Here is an 18,719-nt window from a genome sequence, read left to right as displayed (position 1 = left end):
GTTGTCAGCAGTATACCTGAAGACTTCATTTTTCTTTATGATAGTCAGTGCCATCTCTGCATTAGGTGAAGAGCTTTGAGGTCAATCGTCCTACTGTTGCATTGCTGTATTTTCCAAGTTTAACAAATGCCTGCAGGTGCTCCTACCTGCTTGCTGTTGGCAGTTTTTATTTTTTTCAGTGACATGCTTCTTTCTTTCACGTTTCCAAGGTCAAGGAGAATTAATCTCAATACCTGTGTGCTAAAGCACAGTAATTTAGAAAATATCAGAGCAGGACTAGGCTGAAAAATAGGGCATTGAGACAATCTCCAGAATCAACTACATGTTTTACGTTGGACTGTAGCAGAGAGGAAGAGATTTCCAAGGGGAAGTGGAACTGAAGAGACCAATTCCAACAGGTGCAACAGTAAACCAACACTGCCAGATTTTTCATCAAAGATTGTCATTAAGTTAAGATGGAAGAGCACAAGAAAACAGGCAGCTAGGGACATGGAAGCCTTTTGTTCAGTAATCTTTCAAGGATGAAGAGTTTTCCAGGTGATTTGTTAGACATCTGAACTCTAATGTTAACTTTATGTAATGTGAGTTTCCTGGCACACCATGGCAATTACTTTCCTCTAGTCCTTAAAGGAATGAATAAAGTTTTCTTTCTTTACTGAAGTGAATCGCTAACATCCAAGATACTGGAGACCAAAGCTTTGTGTAATGTTCACTGTAGTATTTATTAACTGATGCTGTGTTTTCACAAAGAGGTTTTCACTCAGTATTTGGAGAAGAATTGCCTGTTAAAATGATGGAAAGTATGTGTTTTCTTCTAGACTGCTGGAAGCAGTCTTGAGGTACTTTGTTGTTGTACTGATTGTCGTTGCGGTGTGGGATGAAAGGACATACAGACAAAGAATGTAGCTTTTGATGTTAGTGAAAACAAATGGCAAGATAAAAAGGAATATATTCTTTTCCCTTACTTTTTCATCAGGAACAGAGGCAAGTCTAAAGCAAGTTTTTGTAATAGATAGTATTACTCAAAAGAGCAACTTCATATGCCAGAATATACAATCTGTATGAGATCAGCAGTAATTCAAGTGATTAGCACTTTTTCATACTTAACACAAATTTAGCCAGATCTTTCTTTCTCTTTATTATCTGTTGTGTTCTGACTTCCTAAAATAAACTATGATGCCCTTCTGATTCAATTCAGAGATTTTAAGAGATGGAATTTTTTAAGGGATGATTTGATACTTCAAAATTAATTTATTATTATTTCTTTTAAATCTTGAATGCAGTAAGTAGAACAGCAAAGCAAATGGAAAAATAAGTGCCCTAAAAACATGATTTTTTTTGTTTGGTGGATTCCTATCATATCTATAATAAGAATTTCAAGAAGATTGAAGGCAGTTTAGTGTTTTCTATTTGGTCATGGTCTACAAACAAGACTGTTGATGCCAAACCATACTGTATTTTCTGGTGCCAAGCCATATGTCTAGAGTGACGGCATTAATGTTTAGTTTTACCTATAGCATCTTTCTTTATTAGAATTCTTCAGTGTTTGTGTTCTTCTGAGCACAATCTTTCTAATGAGATCGCCCTCTAGTGGCAGTTTTGCAGGCAACTTGTAATTATTTCAATATTTTCCAATGGAAAACTTTTCATATGATTTTAACAACGAAGAAATTATAACTTTCCCTAGAAGGTTCAAGAAAGAAAAGAGCTAACAATGCTGTTTTCTGTTGAAGATATGAAGAGGTGGCATCTGTGTAGCATGAGAAGGTATTTCTTGCTTCTCCATGTACTCTCACTGTAGTATCTTAACTGATCAAGGCTTTAAATATATATAAATAATGCCACTCCCCACACACCCATCCATATGCACACATGCAATTTGGATGAGCAGGGGCAGAAGATAGCATTCCAAACTATTGATATAGTTGTATTTGTATTTGGTACAAAGTAGATGGGAGTTTCCTTAATGTGCCATAGCACTGTAGTTAACTAATTTATCAGCATTTCTAGTCTTTGCTTGCAATGTATTCAAGCATACTACATAATCCGGAAGGACAAGAACCCCGCTACGTATGGTATATCAAAATAGAAGTGGAGGGATGTATCAATAAGAATTGATCGTTAGTCCAGTGAGAGCTTTAACAGCCTAATGGTCAAAATGATCTCATACAGAAAAGCATCAGTATTACTACTAAAACTCTTAAGCAAGAAAGCTAGTCACTGTCAAAACATTCTCTCTGTGTTACGATCAGTGCCAATGTCTGAGTCCTGAGGTCAATATTTTCAGTCCTTCTCAAGAAGAACTGGGGTGGGATGGGAACAGAGGTCATGACAAATATCAGCATCTGGAAGTTTTTGCTACAAGGGAGAGCCCCAGGTATGTGGGAGGGATTTTACTCATACGCTGTTCTGGTCATTATGTTTTCCTGTAAAAAACTAACTTCCTTCTCTTGGGTTACCAGCTGCAGCTTTGTAGTGCTCTCTTAATCCCTCAGCTTGTTGTACATCAAGAGCTGTTGTTTGTCAGGCATAGACTCACCTCACAGGGGCTGAAATGAAGTTAAAGTAGGGGTAACAGAAATCAGTGGGCTGAAGCACTAGGGGTTAAAGCAGTGGCTTTAATGGCTTACAAATGGAGAGTTTCAGAATAAAGTAAATTGAGAAGGAATATGAGTGAAGATAAAGAGAGACTCAAGATGGAATTTGGAGGAAAGTAGGAGAGATGTGGGAATTTGAGGCAAGCATTTAGGAGTGGCATAGAAAAATGGAGAAGTAGTAGCACCAAATGAATATCAGAGATAGCCTCATAATGGGGCTTTTACAGGTGCAAGATGGAGTACATAAGATGGGTCACAACTGTCTGAGGACCAAAGAATGTTTAAACTATCATAGAAGAAAAATGTTTGTGTAGGAAATAAGAGCAAGAAAAATGAATTTTTGAGGCCTCTATAGTAACTGCAAATATATGTCCAGAATTTTGTGATGCATGTTACTGACAGTTTTCTAAATTCAAAACTTTACATGTGTAGAAAGCAAGCTCTCATTTTACTACTTCAGACAATCAATAGCCTCCAGTTTACAAGGATTAAATTTGTTATTGAGCACTGCAGCTTTTCATGCTGCTAGCTGACGTGATTTGATGTGCTAGAGAATACAAACTAGCTATAAAATGGACCATTACTGCATGTACTGTATAGCTAACAGGCTGACCTAAACTTCACTCAACGTACTGCCCATTCTAATCAAGATCCTATCAAATAAAAAGGTAGGTGAATGATGGCCACAGTTTATCGTGGGTTCGGTTCAGGATTCTAGTAGCTTTGACTGAGCCCCTAAAGAAAGAACAGTTCTACTATAGGTAGTTTTGTGTTTTTTTGGTTTTTTTTTTCTTCTTTTTTTTTTTCCGTCATCCATGTATCATCTTTTTTGTGCAGATGTTATCTGTGAAAAGGCAAGTACTTTGATATATATATGTATGGAACTAGGGCTCAAAATGCCAATTTCTTCTGTTTTTCTTATGTAAGATATTTGAAAGCAAGAACAGTTCCTTCTGGAACGTGTTTTGCTCAAGTGTAATCATCTGCATTACTGCTTTTGTTAAGATTTGATATTTTTCCAGATTTTTTAGCTGAACTGGGTAGGAATGAGCACATCAGTAGGCTTTTCTAATGGATAGAAGGACACTTTAGAATTCTGAGATTCAAAATAGGTTGCTGTAAAGATGTCTTTGCTTCAGAATGCCTCTTAGCAAAGTGTATAAATAACGAGTGGATGGAAATGAAAGAGTTGGAGCCTGAGTTTTCTTAGTGCAATCCAGTGAGAGGACAAAAAGAAATGGGCATGAGGTGAATAAGATGAAATTCACTTAATCACAAAAAAAATGTTTTTTGACTGTGAGGGAGACCCAGGCACTGCAGCACGTTGCTCAGAGTGGTTATGAGCTTTCCAATCTTTAGAGATACTCAAAGCCCAACTGGGCACAAACCTGAACAACCTGCTCTTCTTGACCCTTATTCCCAGCAACCTAGAATCATAAAAGCATAGAATATCCTGAGTTGGAAGAGACCCAAAAGGATCATTAAGTCCAACTCCTGGCTCCACACAGGTCCACCTAAAAATCAAACCTTATGTCTGTGAGCGTTGTCCAAATGCTTCCTGAACTCCATCAGCTTGTTGCTGTGTCTCTGGGGAGACCATTCCAGTGCCTGATATGCCTCTCAGTGAAGAAATTTTTCCCAACCTGATCCTCCCACGATGGAGCTTCATGCCATTCCCACTGGTCCTGCCACTGTCACCAGAGAGTGATCAACACTGATCACTCCACTCCCCCCATAAGGCCTCTTTTCTCTCATGTTTCCTCTTTTCTGGGCTGAACAAACCAAGGGGCTTCAGCTGCTCCTCATACATCTTGCACTGAAGACTCTTCACAATTTTAGCCTTCCTTTGGGCATTCTCTAACAGTTTTATGTCCTTATATTGCAGCACCCAAAACTGCACAGAATGTTCTTTTCTACTACACAAAGTAATAGTTTCACAGACGGTCAGCTAATGACATCTTCTAGCATTCTCAGTTCTGTGATTCCTAAAATTCTTGCCTATGATTTGCCTAGAATGGAGTAGAATAGAGGAGTTACATTGGAAAGGACTTTCAAATGTTTTTGAGTCCAATTGCCTGACCTCTTCAGGGCTAGCCAAAAGTTAAAGCACATTAATAAGAGCGTAATCCAAATGCCTCTTGAACATCAACGAGCATGGGGCATCAAGCATCTTGCTAGGAATCCTTTTCCAGTATTTGACTACCCTTACAGTAAATAAATTTTCCCATAGTTTAGTCTAAACCTCCCCTGAAGGTTTGTGGTGTTTCCACATGTTCTGTCATTGTCTCCCAGGAGAAGGCACCAGCACTATGTGCTTCCCCTCCTCATGAAATTGCAGAGGGTAATGAAGTTGGATCTCACCATTTTTAACTTTGAGAAATCTATATGGAAAGTTAATGTATTATATTTATAGAAGCTAATCTCTATATTAAAGTCACATTTAAAACAATATATGGATATATATTATAACCTAAATAAATAGTTTAAAGAATATAATTGTGTGTATTTGATTTTGGAATATCAATGTGTTTGAATTTGGTTATTCAAAAGGAAATATTTAATACAGATTCTGAAGGAAGGGTAATTAACTAAAATTAAGAATTTTAAATCAGTTTAATTCTTGTTTGTCATATTACATCTGCTGGTATATGCTTCCTCTTTATGAAAATGCTATAAATTATTCTGTTCAAAAGAATATTCTGCTGTTTAAAACTAGAATACCATTTCAATAAGTTTCAGGTTCTTCTCACAACTGATAGAGTAGAGCAAAAAGAGTATAACACCATTCTTGATATTTCTGATGAATTATCTTCTTATTACTATTCTTTTAAACAGGTGTTTTAAAAGAGGGAAAGCATAAGATTCCATTTGCATAACTGTAACATAAGTTTTATGTTTCCATAGTTGTTCTGGAGATGTATAATATGCTCTATTTAGCAATTTGTTGCTTTTTAATTTTAAATTTTGTCATCTTTTCACACATACTGACATTCTTATAAGAAAGGCCCTGTGAAGATTTGCTTTTATAAAGCTTGTCGTTATTTAAATACCAAGTATCAATGAAAAAAAGAAATTGAAAGTTTACATATTAAGGAATAAACACAAAGAATATCTCTCATACTTGCATTTTGCTCCTTAACAGCTATATGAAAACATTAATGATATTTTGCTAGCACTAATAGAACTTTTTATGTGAGTTTAGAAGTTGGTATAATTGGCAGAAATTGAGCAGTGACTCTTATTAGTGTATATATATAAATATGTAAATATTTATCATAAATAACAAATTGTATTTATTTGTTTGCTTGCTTGCTCAAGTAGCCTAAAAATCATCTTGGTTTTCTAATGTAATGAATGAAATGGTCTTTTTAGAAAAGACTATTTTTCTTCCCATTAATAAGACGCAGTAACCTAATTTTGTGTCTTCATTGCTGAAGGAGTCCAGACTTTGAAATGATAAAGTTCCTTAGTAATAACCATTTCATTTGATGTAGCATGGATATTGTACCCCACAAACCAATCACACAGAAAATTAAACATTCCAAAGAAAACACTCAGTTTGTTTTAAACGGTCCAAGTTCTCATTTTATGTGGCAAATATACCTGCGCCCTCCATTGAATGTTCTTATTGTTTAAGAAAACATTCTTTTATCAAAGTAGAACTATCAAGCTATATTTGAATGGCTTAATGCCTGGAAGCAACCTCAGACAAAACAAGTAAAAGCTGCTGTAGTTAACCTTTCACATTGTCTGTTGTAGAGCAAAATATTTTCAAATTAATGTGGAATTTACTGCTATCTTCAGTGAAAGTAAAAAGGATGTATACTTTTCAAAGTGCATACTCTTCATGTATAATGGCATTTAAAGGCTCAAAAATATATGAAAAAATTAAATATATTATCAAAAAAACTTTGTAAAACAAGAAGGCCTTTAATAATGTCTTGCTTTGATACAGAGAAGCATTACATTAGTATTTTGTGCCTTGGACAAGTTTCATTTCAATGATTGAATATGCTCAAATCATATTTAAATAGGCAGGCAGTGAGTAGTTGAATTCATTAGTTAGATATGTAGAATGCAGAACAGAATCTTCATTTATTGCATTAATGAGGAAATTTTCTTTGTAAACTTTGAAATTATTAGCAAATTGTAATCTTTGAGTTTTTAGAACCTTATATTCTTGTTGCAAATAAAAACAGATACTTATCAAGTTCATGAAAGTAAATTCTTAATGGCGAGATAAAATGTAGACTTTTTTTGTCATCAGCCCTTCACATGGACATTCAGAAAAAGGGAATGTCATGAAAAAAAGATTCTTAATTCTTATTGTGCTTTTGATCAACTGCCTTCTTTCTTAAAAGTGTACGGAGTGTTGCCTGCCACATTTCATCCTAAACAGTGGACTACCTATCTGGAGATTTCACACATATGAAAAGTTGTCTTTCCATTCCTGAAACTAGAAGAACATTGTATTCCATGTTTGACAATTTCTGTTATTGTGTAACAGCTTAGAAAAGATTCACAGGTGATTCTGCCAGCATAAATAAACTAGATATAATTCAAGTGGATAAATCTAGTGACTCACAATAACTCATTTTGTCTTCACATAAATGAACTGTGGAAGAAGAACCTCAACATAACTTTTTCTCGTAGTGCAAGCTGATAGTAAAAAAGCTATTCACAGTGGATTCTTGATTATTTTTTATATAAATATATGGAATCAATTGGGATAAATTGTGGGTTTTCCTTTGTCCAATGTGTTGCCTCTTTTTTTTTTCTTCAGATGCTTGTGTACAGCAGGATGGACAGGTCCAGACTGCAGTGAAGACATAAATGAATGTGATTCTGAACCATGCTTGAATGGAGCTACCTGTTATGAATCTGTTAAGCAGGGACAGTTTGTATGCATCTGTCCTCCATTTTATACTGGTGACTTTTGCCATCAGCGCTTCAGTCCTTGTGAACTGCCTTACAATCCATGCATAAACAACTCAACTTGCCTGGCACAAGCTGATGGAAATCCCATGTGCATTTGCAAAACAGGTAAGAGCTGGTGTAATTAGCATTCTTTATTGTCTGCACTGCAGAATATTTGCAAATACATGTTGAACTTATTATTTTCATTGAAAATGTATACCTTTCAAAGCACATAAAATCTTCATGAATTATAGCAAGTAAAATAGTGGTCAATTTGCCTAATATTAATTTATTGTATTACAATACTTATTAAATCTATGGTTGTTCATACTCCAGTATTCAGAATTACCATTTTTAAATCAATTGTTACTAAAAAGATAGAGATGAATTTGATCAGCAGAGCTGATAGACCAAATTGACAAAACAGGCAGGCTGAATCAGTACAAAATTTGGACCAAGTTGGAATTGGTTCTTCCTGCTGAGAAGTCTGGAAGACCTGCCCCAACATGGGAATAATCTTCCCTTGACTGAAAATGTAGATTGCTGTCTGTCTTCATACACAACAGCCAGAATCACAATGGATACTTAAAGCTTTCCTGGCCCATGGCTTAAAAACCACAACCTCTCCTGCAGTGTACAAAAAATTCTAATGCAGAGCAGAGGAACAGTTTAACTGTGCAAAACATCTCTAAAAGATGTGCAAAAATTGGACAAGGTTGGAATTGGTTCCTCTTCCTGCTGAGATGTCTGGAAGATCTGGCCCATCAGAGGAATAATCTTCCCTTAAGTGACTGAAAATGTAGATTGCTCTCTGTCTTCATACACAGCAAGTACTTATAGCTTTCCTGGCCCATGGCTTAAAAGCCACAATCTCTCCTGCAGTGTACAAGAAATTCTAAGGTGGAATAGTTCAGCTGTGCTAAACATCTCTATAAAATTCAGTATGGGAATTAAAGAATACTTTAATTAAAACTGCAGTAGAGAGAATAGTAAGTATGGAATTAATGAATTTGGAATTTAAGTAGGATATTGAAGTCAATGCGTAAAAAATACATAAAAATAGTCAGGTTATAGGTGAGTACTAGAAGCCAAAGATTGCAAATACAATATTTGATGTGTTACATTGCAGTATTATCACTCATCTTATTGCTTACTGAATTGCAAAAATGCAGGGAAAATGTTATCTTTATAACATGGGTTTTTTACTACTAAGATTACCATAAGTTACAGAGTTGAAAAAAGTCACTGAGAAAGTGTGTGAGTCACTTATTGAATGAAAGTATAGCACTGAACACTATGAAATCAAGAAAAAAAACAGCTTTCAATACAGTATTTTGATCCTGAAGACTTTTTCAGGGAAGATCTGTAAGGAGTCATGTAGTTCGAATCTTTTCCTCCAAACATACTTGCAAACAGTTTCTTAAGAATACAAAAACCTTGCAGCCAATATTGTAATGGAACTTTAAAGGAATCTTCAAGGATGCTTGAAACTTTTAAATGGGAATTTTTAGAAATCTTCAGGGAGCTAGCTGGAGAGATCTGAACCAGTTAAAATGCATAACTAACAAATCTTGGAAAACTAAAAATATCTCAGTATTGAAAAGGGCTAAAAGGCAAAATTTATGAAGAGTTAATAGTGCTCAAAGAAACACCGTCACTTATTAAGGAGTTTCAAAACAGGAGAGACAGTAAAATATAAAAATCTAATTGAAGGCATTTTATGGTAATACATTTTCTCAGGTGTCTTCTTCTCTTTTTATTTTTATTTTTTACAATGTGTATCCCTTTTTCTCCTGATAAGCCTGCCAGAATTACAGATCTGATTACAAAGGGTAATCACAACTGACATTGTTGGAATATTCCAAGATACCTGACTTAGTACCAATGACATTCTGATTAAAAGACTTGCATGGTATGTAGCTAATTATCCAGTCAATTAGATAGTTTGAATCTGTTTTATCAAGAGTTGCAAAATATAGCAGCATATGACATGATGTAAATGAGCAATGAAGGGTTTTTGTTGTTGTTTTTTTTTTTTAACCTAGAATGAAAAAGATATTTAATACTTGTGTCAACTGCCTGCACAATTTTGTAAATTTTCTAGATGTGTGCTGTATTAGGCATCTGTGGGAAGGTTTTGGTAGCAGAGTGTTGCAGGGGTGGCCTCTGAGAAGATCACAGCAGCAGCCACACATAAGGTGAGAGCCAGCTCCAGCTGTTCCAAAAGGGAACCACCACGGCCAGAGCAGAGCCCTGAGCAATGCTGAGGGTGCCTCTGAGAGAGCAGGTTTAGGACAGAGACACAATGCTGCACAACTGCAAGTGGGAGACTGAGAGAATGTGAGTGGAAAAACCCTGCAGCCACAAAGGTCAGTGCAGTGCAGGAGAAAGGCAGAAGGTGCTCCAGAAGCAGAGCAGAAGCATCCTGCAGCCCAGAAGAGGTCCATGGTGGAGCATACCTACCCCTGCAGCCCATGGGCACCATACAGAGCAGATCCCCCCCATGTAGCCATGGAAGAGCCCACAGTGCAGCAGTGGATGTGGTGTGGAGAAAGCTGCAGCTCATGGAGAGCCCCTGAAGGAGCAGCCCTGGGCTATAACTGCAGCCCGTGGAGATGAGTCCATAGTGGAGCAGGTGGTCTGGGAGAACTGCTGCCCATAGGGATCAGTGCTGGAGCAGCTCCTGAAGGATGGGCCCTGTGGTACAGAGATATGTTGGAACAGTGCTTGAAGAGCTGCTGCCTGTGGAAAGTCTGCCTGGGATCAGCTGGAGAAAGACAGCAGCACATGAGAGGGACCCAAAATGGGACAGGAGCAAAGAAGTGACCATGAAGGAGCAGCAGAAATGAAGTATTATGGTCGAAGATGATAGAGGGCCTGAAACATTTCCCTTGTAAGGGAAGGCTGAGTAACCTGCATCTGTTCAGCTTGGGGAAAAGAAGAAAAGGAGAGGGGATTTGATTAATGTTTATAAATATCTAAAGGGAGGTGGGAGACAAGTGGATGAGGCCAGGCTCTTCTCAGTGGTGTGTAGTGACAAGACAAGGAACAGTGCCTTAAAACTTGGACACAGGATGTTCTGTAATAACATGCAGAAGAACTTCTTTACAGTAAGAGTGATAGAGCAATGGAACAGGTTGTCAAGAGAGGTTGTGGAGTCTTCTTCTATAGAGATATTCAAGACATGTCCAGATGCCTACCTGTGCAATCTATTGTAATATCTGCTTTAGCAGGGGCATTGAATTTGATGGTCTCTTGCGGTTCCTTCCAACCCCTGCAATTCTGTAATTTTGTGACTGACTGCAGCCTCCATTTCCTTGCACTGCTGGAGGGAGGAGGTAGAAGAAGGCGAGGGGAAGAGGGAAGGTAACATAATTTTGCTTTTGCTTCTTACTTTTCTAGTCTGATAATAGCAATAGGCAAAAAATTACATGAACCTCCCTTATACCAAATTTGTTTTTCCCGTAATAGTAACTGGTGTGTGATCTTCCAGTCCTTATCTCAACCTGTGAAGTTTTTTCATAGTATTTTCTCCTGTTATGATAAGGAGAAGGAATGAGAGTAATGTGATGGAGCTTAGTTACATATTGATGTTAAACCACAACAAGCACAGGCAATAAACAGTGATTCAGCTAATAGTGAAGCAAGCTGCTTCAGAGAATTACCTGATGTAACACTCAAGAGTTCAACAATATGTATTTTGATATAGTATGAAGCACTGTGCCTAAAAATGCGAAGACTTCATAGGTATGAATTAGTTTATTGTGATATCTCTGCTGCTTGCAAACCTTGTTTAATAGATACTTACAAATAAAGTCCACAATGCTCTGCAGATACATAAAGCTCATAAAGAATCCCGTAAGTCCTCTTTGTTGCCTGGAAAGGTAAATTTTGTGGTATTTCTCTGAAACGAGAAACTCTGCATAAGCAAAGGTGACCTACTGTTTTACAGCTGTTATGCTGGTGTCATTGCTGAAATGCATCACCCACCACCTCACTGTGCTCATATTCTCTTTTTGGTCTCGATAAACATTCAGCAAAACACAAATGTGAATGGTGCATTTTTTTCTGCATGAAGTAATTCACTGACAGACCTTTGCTTCATAGGCACTTCTGTGTCAGATTCCATTTTGTCAAACTGCCTCACTGCCGCCATCTGTCAGGCAGCAACAAAATGTAACTGAATGCAGGAAGGTTCACCCTCTACTGCCATATCACCACCATCTACCTCTGACATTGTGACCAGTAGGAGAGGTATTATTTTTGGAGCAGCCATCATATTTCAATTCCTCAAAAATAATTAAAGGTCTTTCCTTTTGATGATAAATAAGTGAATCTAAAATTAAGTATTGTATCCCTATATCTTATTTTGTTTTCCATAACGTGAATAACTGCTCTATAAGGAAGATCCTACTTGAAACTTCGTAATATCAATGAGATTCTGTCTGCCTCTTACTCGTTTCTAAATTTTCAGATTTACAGTAATATTTGACTACTCTTTATGAAAAAAAAAAAAAATAAAATACCAACAACTTGATTATCCATCCTTATTAGGGTAATTTATTAAACTCAATATTGGAAACTTTAAACAGCTGCCCATGAATTGGCTAATGGATAAATGGAATTCTGTTTTCAAAAGTGCCAGAGTGTGCCATTTGCTCTTCTCTATTGATTAGATATTCCTTCTCATTTAGAAGTTCAGAGTAATTTGAACTGAGTTCAGAAAGCTTTTAGTTTTTGCACATTTAAAAAAACCGTTAAGGTCAAAAATCGCATTTTTAATATGTCACTCAGGTTTGAAATCTGCAATAGCTACCTTTTAAAGTATATGGCTGGAGAGCTGCAACAAATCATTTGCATGTGGTATTGATTTACAGTCCAGATCTTAGTTTGACTGATTTGCACTAGCAAAGGCAGAAAGTTGCTGCATTTAAATGTGCATATTACTTTGTTAAATATAGTACTAAATATTGTTACTGTAACAATACATTACAGAAACATGCATATTTTCAGGCTTTTAAGTAATGTACTGCTTTACAAAATAGTTTGCTTAAAATAAGAATGACTTTTTTTGTGATTCAAATGAATAAAGTATATTTGCCATATAAACTACCAATTAAGTTTTATTTTGTTGGCTACACAAAGTGAATGCTTACTTAGATATTCAAATTGCTTTACAAATAAAAATATTAGGTTCAGAATTATATTTGGCCCTTTAAGTATTTGAAGTCATTTTAAGTCTCAAACATCTGTTTTTCCCCCAAGTGAAATAAACTGAAAACCTCTGCATTACAGAAAAATTGCATCTGTAAATTAATTTTAGTTTAAATACCCCCAGAAGATCATGGGTATATGTATACAGTATTTGTAACTTACAGAAAATATATTAATATGTTGCAGTGACCTTTAAATGAAATTTGACTACCATGTAAAATACAAGAACTGCATGTCCATGGAGGTTAGACCCAGGAGTCTCTCATAGTCTTAAAGCAAATAAACTACCACGGTAATTCTTTTCTTAAGCTTAGTGATCATTTTGAATATTCTTTTGGATTTGAAAGTGTTATGATTGTGTTATGTTTGTGTATATGTATATTGTGTTATGTCCAAATACAGTCATAAAATAAACACTACATATATTTTGATCTTAATATAATGGTATATATTTTGTGATTTGATCTATCTTGTTTCTACAAGCAATGTACTGTGTGCTATTTATTTCTGTAAGTTTCTCTGTGAAACTGGCTAATTAACCTGTGCTTTGATTGACACATCCTTTTAGCAGACTTAATAAATTATAATAGACATGCAAAAATCATGTAAAATGGAATTAAATAGCACTGATAATATTTGTATGTCCTTTTAAGTAGGTTTAAATGTTCTGCTAAATACTTTAAGTTGGAGGCAAAAGGTTTTTGCTGAAATGTTCTGTAAAATTTGCCATCAAGGTTAACTTTGAGTTTCTGCATAAATTCAAAGGCTGCTTTTTTAAGTTGTAGATTAAATTTTTATCCAAATAATTCAATGTCTTTTTAGCTTCAGCATACATGATTAAGAAAAATGAGATTGATTTTTTTAAAAGATATAAGTGAATTAGAGTTAAAAAGGCAAGATTCAATATTAGCTTAAACACACAGCTATTATATCATAATGTAGTAAATTGATGGTTAAATTCTGTAATGAAGCTAATATTTTTCTCCAGTACAAATACAATAAAAAGCCATGCCTTCTCTGTGTTTATTTCACTTATGTCTTTCAAGGTAGTTATATTTTGCTATGGACTGGAATAGCATATGCTACCGCACTCAAGTATTTGTCTAAATGGTGTTTTATATTTTCATTTCAGTGTTATTTACCTCAAAAGCCTATAAAATATCCATAATGAAGTGGATATGTCATGAGGAAGCAGATTGATGAATGTCTCCAATTTCCTTTTTCTGTATTTTGGTGACAACTGTGGTATTTTAAATAGGAGAAGCATGCTCCTCCATTACATAGCATCTTGAAAGTTTAAGAGGTTATTCCATATAAAATCTTAATGAGTCACATATTTTCTTCATCTAAATCCTAAAATCAGTTAATTTTTTTCTTTTTCTGACTGCCTTAGATAAGTTTGGTCTCTCTAAACTTTCATTATGCTCTGGATTTTTATTAGGTTTTCATTTCTGATAGTGTTCTACACACCCCAAGAAAGACTTTTCAATTACATTTCACAGTATCCAGATGCTCCATACAAATCTGAACTTTCTGGCTCATAGAAGTATGATAAAGCTTCTTTAGTCTCTGGAAATGAATTTGTTGAAGGTTCTGAATGAAAATATTTGGAGAAAAATTTGTTTTGGATGGAGTCCACTTACTGCAGCTTATTTTAGAATAAGAGAGCAGTGAGGGTGGGCTGCTCTGAAAGCAAAGGTGAACTGAGATTCTTATCAAGCATGCCAGAGCAGGAACCTCACCATCAAGGATCCCATCTTGATGACCTGAATGAGGTGAGAAGAGCAGGACTGATAACCATCTGTATGATTAGCCTGGCATGCCAGATCACCAGTGAAACGTACAGCAGTGGAGCAGGTCTGAGGTGAAGCCAAGGAGCTAGTCTAAGGGTCTGAAAGCTAAAGTCAGCATACAGAACAACAGATACATAGCTGCAACCGCAAGAAAGGGACTTGATGTTTTTTCTCAGCTATTTTTCTAATAGTTTCTGTGCTGTCCGAGGTTTTTTAAGCACTTGCATTTTCAAAATTGGTCCTGATCTCAGAGAACCCAACTTACAAGAGGATCTGTGACCCTTATTTTCAAATCATGTGGTGGAACTCAGTAATTCATACTTCATATAATCTGTGTTTCAGGATATGAAGGTACTTACTGTGAAGTTAACAGTGATGAGTGCATCTCCCATCCATGCCAGAATGAAGGCCTCTGTGTGGATGGCATTAACAGTTACAGGTGAGGAAAATTACTTGAGCAACAGATGCCTAGTATGATACATGAATATTTATCATTTAGCTATTATTTCAGTCCTTTGCTTGTATTATGTTTGCTGGCCTTCAATTATGTAATGCATCTTTTCTTCATGATAAGTTTGACACATTACATGTTAAGTTACACTTAAAATATTCTTGTGGTCAAAAAGAATTTATTGTTAGGCTGATGAAAACCTTAACAATCTAATCACACATAAATACAGCTATTACTAATTGGGTTACAATAAAACTAATATTCCTAGTCCAAATTAATATAAAACAGCTTATAACAACATAGTTATATAGCCCTTGTGCTTGTTATGGTCTTTCTCACAAAGTCTGTCTGGATACTGGGACCAGGGGTATCAGACTTACTCAAGAACTGGCAGCATTTTTGTAAATCACTGGTAGTTGAAAGTCTTTGCCAGAGGGTAGTTTTGTGGTCTTCAGTCTTATACCTGATTGAAGCCATTTTTGTATGTTTCCTTATCATGATTTATTTCTTCAGTGCTGTTTATCAGCTCCCCCAGCACACAGGGGTAACATCATGAGTGTCCCAGTGGGTTATACTCTCACTGTAGGTGCTAATTCCAGAGCTGAAGCTAAAGTAGGAGAGGCAGCAGTCAGCTGGTCCCAGGGTAGTTCTCAAAATAAGTAAAAACCACCTCAAGTCAAGGCCAGCCCTGAGTCCCTTTGCAGCTGGATCAGCACAGAATCTGTAGTCCTCAACTAATAATGATAAAAATATTATTTCCTATGCTGAAGTTTACTGTACTTACAAAGTTTGATTAGATAAAGTACTTTCTAATGTTCAGAAAAAAATACATAATTTTGGAGCTGATTCATAGCTCCCAAAAATATGCCACGTGTTTTTCAGGAATCTTTTTATGGTAAAATGAAAAGTAAAACAGTGACATCCTTTTTGCCAGGTGCTCCTGTCAGCATGGCTTCACTGGGACACTGTGTGAAGTGGAGATTAATGAATGCTTATCAAGACCGTGCAAAAACAGTGGGACTTGTCTGGACCTCATAAACAGGTTAGTTACTATCAATAAATGACCCCCCACCCCCCCCCCCCCCATAGATTTCTTTATCTATGAAGTCTACTTCCCTGCGTTAAGGCTAAGATGAGACCTTTGGCAAGGATTCTCTATTTAAAAAAAAAGGCAAATTCTGCTGATTCAACTTTTTGTTTCTGAGGTGATCTGATCTTTTTTTTTTTTCTTTTAAATTTGAAATAAATGAAATAACATAATTGATCTTCAGTTAGATAGCTGTATTTCTCAGAAAAGAGAGTGTCCAGGAATGACATTTTCTAAGGTAACTGCTTACTACTAAAGTGCTATTGGGAGAGAAATACTGTGTCTTGTGTGTGTATTTACAGTGCTACAGTTTCTCAGAGACTTGTGTCAAGATATCAGCCTCTGTGTGGTTTTGGGTAGGTCCAGCTAAAATTATTGTTCAGTATTTTCCTACTAACCTGAAAAAGGCACTGAATATCTGTTCTTGCTTTAGAAACATGCATATGGGAAGAGCCTGTTAATTATTTTAATATGAATGGTGATTAGGGATGAGAGCTTGACATCAAGAACATACAGCTTCAGAATATTAGGATAGATTGTGTTATTTGCTACTGTTGAGTGACCAGATTTTCTCTTTTCTAAAGATTCCTCTGTAATTGTACACCTGGATACTATGGGTCTCTATGTGAGATAGACGTAAATGAGTGTGAAACTCTGCCTTGCTTGAATGGAGGAAGCTGCATCAACAGGCTTGGAGGCTATCAGTGTTTCTGTTCTCCTGGATTCACAGGTATAGTTTGTTCCCTACCACAGTGGAGAGGTCTTTTTCTTGGGTTTTAATTTTATAGCGATGGCCTCAACTAAATGAAGGAAAAGGACACAGCATCATTTGCTTTTTGGAGGATAAATCAATATTAATTCAGATAGAACCTTGATCTTGCTAAGGAGCTCAAGGTGTTACGTACCTTTAGGGTTGATTTATGTCGTCTTTAATCACCTGCACATTAAGCTGAAACACACTAAGAGACTGAATAGTGCAAAGAAAATTGCTGGTTTTTGAAGTTAGCCAAGAAATAGAGAATTGTTGCACGTACAAAGTAATTTTTACAAACACAATAGACTCTACCTCATCATCTGTGTTTGCACGTAACCGTAGGAGTACTTTGACGTTGCCAACATGTTGGACTTGACAGTGTTGCTGTTAATCATTACATTTTTACAGAACTAATGCCAAAAATTTTGATGGGTACAAATATACGAAATTAGTGTAATATTAGATATTCAAATTTGATGCTGACATTTACTTTAATGCTTTGCATGTAATTCATATTTCTGCATGTAGCAGAACAGTTCATACTTAGTGTTTTGATATATCCAGCTTAAGCTATCTGAATATACTTGGGGTCATATAATTGCTCTTGCAGAAGTATTGATAGTTGCCTGCCTCAAATTGCAAGATTTCTGCATATGTTCTGCATAAAATGAATTTTGTACTCATTTCAGCATGTGATGAATATAACATAAGTTCCTAAGATTAAAAATGATTCTCTAGGCATCTCAAAGGCTAAGAGGAATGTGTCTTCTCTGCAGAACAGATAGAATAGTTCAGGGAAAATACATATGGTTGTATAACATTCCCTTTGTCATAAACTTTAATTTATATCTCACACATGCTTTACTCTTCAGTTTTTTCTTGACATGTCAGCAAAATTTAGTAAAATCCATGTAACTCCCTTGTCTAAAAGTTTAAAAGCAATTTTTTTCTCAGAACATTATTTTCAGAAATGACTGTGTTCTAAATAGTACTTCTTGAGTATCATAGAAATTTGGTTCATTAGTGGTTGCAGTAATGTAGTGATGCTGCACATTAAAAATTATAACTACTAGACTTTGAAGGAACTGTCTTCACCTTTAGTTATTCACAAAAGGCAAAATATCTGTATTGCAGACTTCTGATTTGAAAAGGAACAAGGCATCTGCAAGTATGTTACAACGTTTATTTAACTTACAAGTTTGATTTGAGTTCATTTTCCTTGCTCAACCTACAAGGATAACGTGTTTTTTTCCTTTATTTTTACTATTTTGTGTGTTTTTTTTTTTTAATAAGCTGTAGTATTTTTCTCATACAAGAAGTTATCTATTGCTAAAAATTCTTTACTCTTCCTTATATTTATAAGGGCAACTGTTACTGTTATTTAGTGTAATTTATTTCTTAATAATGGTGCTGTGATAATCTGGATGACTATAAATAAACACTGAATCATTACTTAAAAATTAATGATAGATTTTTCATCACTTAATTACAATGAGTGATTTTTTTCACCCTTAAAATGTATTACGGAACGTACGCTTTATTTGTCTCTAGGAATAATTCACCCAATACAGAGAGTCTGGAGAATCAGTTGCTTTCAGAAATCTGACAGGTAATAAGGGTTTAAAATGAAGATGCAAAGCTGTATGTGCAGCATCTTCAATTTCTGTTTGAAAGCAAACATAATCTACAAGAAAGTTTAAAGGCCCAGCATCAAGTGAAAGTTAGTTTGATTTCAAAGCAAGGTCTTTTCAGACAAAGGCACTGCTCCCCAGAATTGCGAAGCAGACTTCAGTGAAATTAGATTATATGAGTCAATGTGTTGGGAATATTCCACTTGAATATGCTGTGCTGTAGAATGAGTATTAGTGAGTTGTCCAAGGGTCTAAGAATATACTAATGTTGGAGT

At 35.8% G+C, this 18,719-nt stretch overlaps 1 protein-coding gene across 1 annotated transcript in view; it reads left to right on the top strand.

The window, feature by feature from the left end:
* The window catches only part of LOC125689991 (protein eyes shut homolog), a 702,258-nt gene that overhangs the window by 253,227 nt on the left and 430,312 nt on the right, over positions 1-18,719 (top strand). Inside the window, exons 19-22 of the mRNA XM_048937860.1 lie at positions 7,381-7,640; positions 14,864-14,960; positions 15,907-16,014; positions 16,644-16,789. Of these exons, the coding sequence (XP_048793817.1) occupies positions 7,381-7,640; positions 14,864-14,960; positions 15,907-16,014; positions 16,644-16,789 (611 nt within the window). The remainder of the gene's footprint in view (positions 1-7,380; positions 7,641-14,863; positions 14,961-15,906; positions 16,015-16,643; positions 16,790-18,719) is intronic.

Source organism: Lagopus muta, chromosome 2 (assembly GCF_023343835.1).
Source record: "Lagopus muta isolate bLagMut1 chromosome 2, bLagMut1 primary, whole genome shotgun sequence".
NCBI lineage: Eukaryota > Metazoa > Chordata > Aves > Galliformes > Phasianidae > Lagopus > Lagopus muta.
Note: the sequence above shows the minus strand (reverse complement) of the source record. Positions and strands in the feature narration are given on the sequence as shown.